Source organism: Sorex fumeus, unplaced genomic scaffold (assembly GCF_029834395.1).
Source record: "Sorex fumeus unplaced genomic scaffold, SorFum_2.1 ptg000007l, whole genome shotgun sequence".
NCBI lineage: Eukaryota > Metazoa > Chordata > Mammalia > Eulipotyphla > Soricidae > Sorex > Sorex fumeus.
Window position 1 is genome coordinate 57,740,226 of NW_026606064.1, and position 9,646 is coordinate 57,749,871.

The 9,646-nt window shown below is 48.3% G+C and overlaps 1 protein-coding gene across 2 annotated transcripts in view; it reads right to left on the reverse strand.

The window, feature by feature from the left end:
* Positions 1-5,254, reverse strand: part of ZEB1 (zinc finger E-box binding homeobox 1) — a 143,977-nt gene extending 138,723 nt beyond the window's left edge. Inside the window, exon 1 of one of the 2 annotated variants that reach the window (XM_056107340.1) lies at positions 5,175-5,254. In XM_056107340.1, coding sequence (XP_055963315.1) covers positions 5,175-5,232 — 58 coding nt within the window. In that variant the 5' untranslated portion in view covers positions 5,233-5,254. Of the gene's footprint in view, positions 1-2,280; positions 2,476-5,174 lie in introns of those variants that run through there. The other variant, XM_056107331.1, reaches the window with a different exon arrangement.
* Positions 5,255-9,646: the final 4,392 nt, after the last annotated feature.

Sequence of the window (9,646 nt, forward strand, 5' to 3'; positions counted from 1 at the left end):
GGATACCAGAAGAAAAAAGTTCTATAACAATAATTTCACATTTTATATACGGGTCACTATAACCCGTATAATAAAATGTGAATGATGCTTTCAATTTGTAAAATAATGTAAGATGTACTTTGCAAGGCAATTTTCTATGTCACTGCTTTGTCATAAAGTTCATCAGTTCAATAAAAGAAGTGAATCACACCTATTCAGGACTGAGCTCTAGGGACAAGGATAACAAAAATTCAAGAAACATCTGTCAAAATGTGAAACCACATTTATTTATACACACAAAACTGAAGAACCATGATACCTTAAAATATAAACTTCACACGTGGGTTCCTGATAACTGTGGTTATTCCAACTTAATTCAAGATAAACAGTATTACCAAAGCATTACAGAGTGTTGCTGGTACATTTAAAGGTGCACCATTAAAAATTAGAGAAATAAGTACTTCAACATTTGACCAAATGAAAGGCCTTCCGAAATTTACATTTATATTAAAACACTTATATGAACACAAACTATGGACATAACTAAGTTCACTCATGCAGTTTATATGAAAGTGACAATACAGACTGTTAAACAGAATGCTTTTAATCCTCTAGTACAATAACTATAGGCTTTTCATTGCAATTAAAACCTCAGAAACATTCCTTAATATACAAAACTGTAAATTAAAAATAAATATACTGCCTGACTTTTATTCTTAGTCAAGAGAAAGAAATACAGTATATAATTTAAAAATCATTAATTCATCTAGTTATTTCTGGTTAATGTCTTCTTTAGTAGTTGTCCACAAACCCAGGTAAAGATGAAGTTTACATTAGTTATAGGAAATTAATTAAACAATATTGCCAATCAATTAATTACAACTTTTGCTATATTTAGTCATGTTTAAGCATGTCTAATTACTCCTTTTCAGGAACTTGCTATGAATAGAAAAGCAGGTTTAAAATATATGTGTGTAATAAATACAGGTTAATCATTATATATTCTTCAAACCCAATCACATAAAATAAAAATCTGACCTACAGAGAAAATTGATAGCAATACAGATTTCAAGATTTTAAAATTTAAAAAACTATTCACAAGTTAGAATATTTCTACTTCTTTCAGCTGAGAAGACTAGAAAATACTTACACCTAATTTACCCAAAGCAATTAGTTTTAAAATAACATCAAGAGTCAGACTTATACTAATCTACAAAGAGGTCCCAATCATTAGGAGATAGAGACTTATAGGGTATTATTACACAAATTACCATTTTTTGTTAGCATCCTCTACTGGTGGTTTCTAAAGACAGCAAGTGAAAATGGTGCAAATGACAGAAACCTATGTACCTGCTATTCCATTTAAATTGAATTAATCAGTATGTGGTCATTATTAGCTAGAGTACCTTTCTGCACCCCAAATTAAGAAAATCACAAGTTGGAAAAGACTTCTTTTTAAAAAAATAAAGCTTTCCATTAAAAAATTGTAAAAACAAATCACAGTAATTCTAATGTCATTCCTTTATAGATGACTAACATCCCTACCATACATAAAGTTAGTCCAGGGTTTGGTTTTGTGGTTTGCCAAACACTGCTCAATTGGTTTACCCCTGTCAGGTTACCTTACTCTGAGTCTACCATTAATATCGCACTCTGCGGATGTACTCCAGAAAGGAAATTAAAATGTTTTACTAGAGGCTCAGCAGTAAAATTTTATTTTAAAATGAACAAAATATTTATACATAAATAAAAGCATAAAGTATCTCTAAATCTATTTCACACTGCATACATCATTTACTCCTTCATTAATAAGATTTAAGTGAACATTTTCCCCCAAGCATTCCTCTCCAATAAACTGCAACTTAAATGATTGCGTAGCTAAGAAACATTAACCAGCACCTATCCTGGCGTTTCACAACACAACAGCATAGAACTTCATTTTTAATTTGCAAATTATAAGTCTTAATCAAATTGCTCGCCGTAATGAACAGCCACGGATAAAAGGCCATTTGAGAACAAAAAGAAATACAAGGACAGAGCCCAAAGTGATGAAAATGGAAGATACCTGTAGTAATACTGTGCTATCTTAAACACCTTTTGTTTTCTGAGAGTAATGCATACCGCAGACAAGACATTTTGTGCTAAACAGCCCCAAATCTGTTTTTCCGATATTAAACACAAAGGAAAACACTGACAGCAAGCAAGCGTGGTAAATAAATCCCTCCCTTGAGAATGAAAGCAGCAGATAGGAGGGGGCTGACATACATGCGGGAGAAAACTAAACACCATCTTTTTTTCTACCTGCACAAGTTGCCATTTGCTGCAGCGATGGAGAATCTCCTTTTCCTGTTGATGCCAAGTACCTTTCAGGATAGCTTTCTCCCCCGTAAGTCATCTGTTGATATGCCTTTATGAGTAAAATGTTCATATCACAGGATCTTTAGGAGAAAAATCCATTCTTCCCCGTTCAGGTAAACATGTTTACAGCAGCTGCACAGACACTGGGTGGTTCAGACTCACATGTCACACACATGTCGTCAGCAACAAGAAAAGCCCCTTTCTCTGGCGATGAACATTTTAAATAAGGTAACCAGTGAACCGCTCTTTCAGAACCAACTTACCTTTCATAAAGCCACATCAGCAACAGCGGCAACAGCCTCAATTTGGAACACATTATTTGAGGCTAAAACAGGAAATTAAATCGCAATAGCCTGTGCTCTCCGCTCCGATCTCTAGCAACTCATCTCCCCACAATGAGGGCAGCAAATATGAGTTATCAATCACAACTAACAGAGGTCTTCAAAATGCAAACGTTTATTTGAAGAAGAACTAAAATCATTCATGAAAGCGAGGATTTTTTTTTTAATATCGGCTCAGATGCACGGGGGGGGGGGGTAGAAAAATACCTTTACGGGTGGGAAAGCAACATCTTAAAACAGCTGAAAAATTTTTTCGGATCTGCTCCTAGACAGGAAATCCCACACAAAAATCTAAAATTGCCAGGAAAGGTTACAAAACCTCGCGTTTCGCAGAAGGGAGAAAGGAGCCGAGGCGCGGGGGTGTGTGTATGTGGGGGGTGGGGGGGAGTGTGTGTGTGTGTGTGTGTGTGTGTGTTTGTGTGTGTATGCGCGCGCGGGTGTGGGGGGGGGGCGGAGGAGAGCACGAGAGTTTTTCTGCACGTATTTCCTCATTTTCTGGACGACACTGCGATCTCGTCCCAGGCGCGTTTATTTTCCCTCCTCCGGTAGAAAATGAAATGAAATGCACTCGCTTTTAAAATTAACGCAGGGACCCCCAAAACGCGTCCTCGGGTCCGAAATGTCCGCGTAATTCCTTATATAGACTCGCCTGCAGCCGGCGGCAGGGCCGTTGCCGCCCATTATTATACAAACAGGTACCCGGGCGCGCGGGCGGGGGCACCGCTCCCAGCTCCAGCCGCCCCCGGGCGGACAAGTCTCGCCCCTCTCGCCACAGGAACTGTCCAGACAATAACAATCAGCAGACATTTCGCTGCCGAATAAGAGCGAGAGACAGCACCGACTCGTGCACCGACACCCCCCCCCACCCCCCGCCCCGGCCACACACCCCACCCCACCCCCCGACCCGCGAGATCTGCAGAAATACAATCAACTTACAACGTCTCTCCAAACTGGGAAAAGGCGACTGTGCAAGCACCACCACATGTTCGGCTTCTCCCTCGCCCTGGCGGGGGTCCCGACCCCGCCACCCCCACCCAACCCACCGCCACTGCCACCACCTCTCGCTCACATGATGATCTTGTTGCTATTTTATTATTATTATTATTATTATTATTAATTATTATACGCGCCGAGGAGGGTGTGCGTGTGTCTGTGTGTACGGACGTCTGTCTTTCCCCAGCACCTCGGCACTCATCCATAAAACCCTGCCGCTGCAGCGGGAGCTGCAGACCTGCGCGTCCGTCCGCCGGTCCGTGCGTCCGTGTGCCTGTCCCCCTCCCCCACCCTCCTTCCACCCGAAACCCAGAGCGCCATCCCAGCTCCATTATCCGCCTTTCAGCGCTCCGTGCGTCCGGCCCAGGTAACAACTTCCCCCAGAAAACCAAAAGAGAGAAGCGGAGAGAGGCAGGCGCGCGGCACCCCATCCCGGCGGCGCGGGGAGAGAGGGAGAGAGAGAGAGAGGCGGGGGTGGGTAGGTGGGGGGGGGGGGGCATCTGTCTGTGGTGCTTCCCGGCCTCTCCGACCAGGTAACAACTCCACAAACACACCCGCCGCCATCCACACGTCCCCCAGCGCCGCCCGTGGGTGCCCCGTCTGGCCCGCCGCGCCACCGACGCCCCGCAGGACGTGCAAGCTCCCCGGCGGGGCTCAGCGGTGGCGCCCGGAGGCCAGGTGCCCTGGGCGCGGTAGCCCCGCGCGGCGCCGGGAGAGGAGGGGCACTTAGGGACCAGCGCCCGGGCGCTGCTCTAACCCCGATGCCGCCGGGAGCGCGCCTCGCCCGCCGGTCCCAACTTTACCGCGGCCGGCCCGGAGCCCCGTCCGCCCGCCGGCGCACCCGCCGGCGCCCGCGCACACGCGCGCACGGACGACACGCCGCCCGCGGCCGCCGAGTCCCGCCGCGCGCCCGCCCGCCCGGCCCGCCCGGCCCGAAGCGCGGGGCCCGAGCGACGGCGCTCGGCCCGGCGGGGTCGCGGCGCGCGCGGAAGCCACTTTGCACGGCCGGCGCCGGGGCGCAAGTTAGTTCCCCGGGCTCCCGGGGGCCTCCGCGGTGCGGGAGAATAACGCGGACGCAGAGGAGGGGGAGCGGGGAGGCGCCCGAGGGGCCCAAGAGTGGGGAAAAGTGCGGAAAGAAGCAACAGCCGCTCCACCCGGGACCCAAAAAGTGGCCGGCCGGATCCCGGCCGCCCGCCCGGCGCCGGGGATGCGGCGGCGGCGGCAGCTAACGGTCCAGGGAGGCGGCAGGGGCGGCAGGAGCCGCTAGGCGGAGAGAGACCAGGTAAGAGACATAACGGTTCAGGGAGAGCGAGCGGCCGCGGCGCGGCTCGGGCAGCCGGCAGCGGAGGGGGGCAGAGAGCACTACTTTCTACTTTCCCACTCCACTTTGCCCGTCCCTGCCCCGGCCGCCCCCAGCCCGGCTCGCCCCCCTCACCCCCGGGGGCGCTCCGGCTGCCCGGCTCCCCCTGACTCCGCCGCTCCCCGGTCCCCTCCGCCACTCACCGTTATTGCGCCGCGGGTTCGCCTGCTTTCTGCGCTTACACCTGGGGCCATCCGCCATGATCCTCTCGCTTGTGTCTAAATGCTCGAGTCACCTCCTCCCCCTCCCTCCCCCTTCCCCCCCCCACCCCTCCGCCTCCTCCCCTCCCCCCTCCCCACCGCACCTGGTTTACGACACTCGCGGCTTTACGACATCACCTTCCTTACACCTAGAGCCGCGCGCTCTACGGCCGGAACCTTGTTGCTAGGGAGAGGACGGTTTGCGGCAACCGTAGAAGTCGCTGGAGTTTGAATTGAGGGGGGGAAAGAGGGAAAAGTTTCCCTCAGGTGTCCCGGCGGCGGGGGAGGGGCGCGGCGGGGACCCGCCGGGGTGGAGGACGTGGGCACAAGGGGCCGCGGGCATTTCGCGGCGGGAAAGGTAACGTCCGAGGCCCCCGCGGCGTTCGGCTTCTGTCTGTCCGGGCCACACCCGCCGCGGCTGCCGGGGGAGGGGGGACGGGGCGGGGGGGGGGCACGACACGACACGACACGGACGGGTCTGGCTCATTCCCTCGCGCACCCAAGTGTCCTCTGAGCCGCCCCCCCCCCCCCCCCCACACACACACACACCGACCCCGCCCGCGTGTCCGGAGCAACCTGTCTGTCCCGCCTCTGCGCCTCTAGGCTGGGCCGTGTTGGGGGACACAGCGCACCCTGGAGCCCCGGGAAGGGCGGGTGCCCCGGGCTCCCCGGGGAGTTCCCGGAGCTGGGGGAGGGTGGGGGGGCGTGAAGGACGGGTGGGCAAGTCCGGCTTCTGAGGGCGACGACATGCAGCCACGCAGCGTCACGGGGGAGGCTACCTGACCCTCCCCAACTCCGATGCACGGTTCCCCCACCAGCACCACCACCAGGCGCGGACGGGCAGGGGAGGTGACTTAAGCGACGCCGAGCTCGAGCCAGGGCTCCGGGAAAGGCCCGAAGTTCCGCTTGCCCGCTACCTAGGCTGCGGCGGGGCTGCATGAGTAAGAGCCACACGGGCCCTGGCTCACTTCCTCCTGGGGCTGCGGCCTCACCTGCTGTCACCTCGCCTCCCGGGCCCGCCCCCACCCCAGGCCCGCGCTACTCCCTGCTCTCCCTTAGACAAGCTGGGACTGGGGGCGGGGGCGGGGGAAGGCGCGCCCGGGAGCGGGGTCAGAGTTAAGGTATTAGCGAGACCTGATTTTGCCACCCTCCAAAAAGAGGGCTCCTGCCGCTAGCTAGGTCGGACGCACTTGAAGGCAAAGCCGCTGGGCTGACACTTGAGGTCTTTGAGACTGACCGATTGCAGATCTTTATCTCGGAGGCCTTGACAGTGGGGACACTTTTGAGAAGTGGGAGGGCAGGGTGGGGGAGCTGGAAGGGATGGTCACTGATAGACCGGGAATTCAAGTTAGTATGGATTAGGCTGCCCCCTTTCCTCCTCCTCCCATCAAAGATGAGTAGGAAATGGCCTCTGGAATCAGCTTAGTGGAGGGCATCAGTTGAACTGGACTTCACGTACTATGGTTATACATCCACCACGCAAGAATTATTGATAAATTCCCGAGAAAGCGGGGCCCTGGCATATTAGAGTACAAGCAGTATCGCTGCAAGACGCCCAGCACGAGGCACTCAAAAGGTGCTCACCAAGTTTATTATGCCGGTCATTTCCCCATGGCTACGGAAGAATTCCTTATTCTGTTGACATTATTATTTGTCCAACAGGAAAGAAATCAATTTATTAATAATCTCAAACCTTTTAGCTGAAATAAATTTACAGCTGGATTCTAATAATTTAAAGTTAGAAAGTTTAACCCCGACCATAGAGGATTTGCTTTGGCAGTTTGGCTTTCATTTTGAGAAGTGAATGCATTATTGTTGCATGAAACGTAAATATCCTTTGCTGTGTGTTCTGTAAGATTGTTCTTCGATGATCATTTTTAAAAGTAGGTAATCCTGGCTTTCCTCAGAATAACGGTAACTGAACGTGGACATATCAGAATCAGAATGGTATTTTGCTTGGTTCTAGTGCATTTTTGAAACCTTTTCTTTCCAAACCTGGTTGAAGTCCTTTGCTAGCAATCTGCCTGTCTTCTACTACTCCTCTCCTTCCTCCACAAGAGTTACCCCTGCTACCCTAATTTCTAGTCCAAAGCACATGGTTTAAACACTCTTAGAAAATACCAGCCCAGGCCTTTTATTCTTTTAGAAATGCCTGCCATGAATGTCTCTTACTAAGCATCCTTTCAGTGTTCATCATCTTGAAATCACCAAGACAAAGGAATGAACCTAGTCCTAGTTATTTTTATCATATTTCATGAGTTACTTCTTCAGATTGCTTGGGCCAGACTTAATACTTTTTTTTCCTCTGGCTTTTTCACTTGTATTCTCAGCACCTAGCAGAATATCTTAGACATGTAGTAGATACTTAGTAAGTGAATATTTCTTAAATAATGTTGAGCATTTCTGAATTTTTTTCTTCAATTTAATGTAAGGAATGGTTGATATTTGAAATGGGAAGGTCATTTGTTGCATTCATATCCTACCTTATTTTGCAGCTACTTGATTGACATTTTCAGTCTCCATAATACTTTCCCTTGAATGAGTAAACATGCATGGGAAATAATGGCATTTCTAATACAAAATATCCAATATTGTAAAATCCTGTCATGGTTTGTATCTTTTAATTGAATATTTGTTTACTAACCTTTAATGTTCTAGAAATTCCTGAAATCTAGAATGGATGGAAGAAAGCCAAAACTAAATTTCGGAATTACTTCTATAAATAAAACTGCTCAGTGATACTCAGGACTTGCTTCTGGCCATTCTCAGGGATCTCTCCTGGTGGGACTCCAGGTACTCTATACAGTACAGGGAATTGAATCCTGGTTGACAGTGTACAAGGCAAGTACCTTATCTGCTGTACTATCTCTCTTACCCAAAATCATTTCACTTTGGTTTTAGACCCACATTCAGAGATGCTCAGAGATTATTCCTATCTCTGTGCTTGAGGGACCTTTATGCAAGCAGTGCCCCTTGGGATTGATCTGGATTTGGGTTCATGCAGGGCAAGCTCCTTAACCTATATACTATTTCCATGACCCACTTATATCTTCTTAAATGTAGCTAAAGGGTTGTGGAGGGCTGTTTGTTTTTGTTTTCTGGGGGACACACCCAATAGTGCTCAAGGCTGACTCCAAGGTATGCACTCAGGAATCACTCCTGGCGAGCTTGGGGGACCATATGTAATGCTGGGGATTGAGCCCTGGTTGGCTATATACAGGGCAAGCACCTTACCCTCTGTACTATCACTTTAGCCTCTAAAGAATTGGGAATTCTTAAAACTAATTTATAATGCTGATAAGAGTTCAGGGATCTGGAGATAACCTAAAAGGGCTAGAGATAGGCTTTGCATGCTGGAGCCCTGGGTTTGATTTTTGGCACCATAGGGCCCCTGAGTACAATCAGGAATGTTCCTTGAGCACCAAACCTGGGGTAGCACCTGTAGTGCTATGGGTATGAGTCCATCTCCACCAAATTCAGAGAGTTTAATATTTGTCCTGTATTTTGGAGGCCATAATAACCTTTAGTGCCATCATACAATATATTCATTATGTACCTTATTTTTAACATCAAGAAAATGTTTATACCCTACTTCCAGTGAGCAGTGACATTGCCTATTCTGAATCATAGGTAGCTTGCTAAAATTAAATTGCTGTGCTCCTCCAAATTTATAGGAAAAATGTAAATTTGTGTTTTCTAAGTTGTTTTCCATATATTATGTGTGCACTACTATATGTGTTCCTTGTAAAATAGTGTTAGGATAAAATTTGACACAAAATTAAACTACAAATATGGATTTCCACATCAAGTATATTATTTTTAACATATCCCACTTTCTGAATATTCTTTGATATATATTATGATGTGAGTTTTCTACATACTATCAAAGTTACAAGTCGGTTACTTCTGTAGATGTGTAATACACCATTATTTAATCTAATCTAATCACATTAACATGCACTTTTAATCCTGGAATTTTGTAGCACTGTAACACTGTCTTCCTGTTGTTCATCGATTTGCTCGAGTGGGCCCAGTAACGTCTCCATTGTGAGACTTGTTGTTACTGTGTTTATCATACTGGCACATCGAATACGTCACGGGTAGCTTTCCAGGCTTTGCCATGCATGCGAGATACTCTTGCTGGGCTCTCCAAGAGGGGCAGAGGAATTGAACTTGGGCTGGCTGGGCCGGCCGCATGCAAGGCAAATGCCCTACCACTGTGCTATCGCTCCAGCCCCTTGGAACTTTAAATACAACAATTATTTTGTATACAGTATTCACAAAATCACAGAATTCAGCAGTCCACTGAAGTTGCTCATTGTTCCTTGGCTCAATAGTTACTTGGCTATGTATTTCACAGTGAAGCAAGAAGACAATAGTGATTTCACTGATTAAGCATATTCTACAATTGGTAA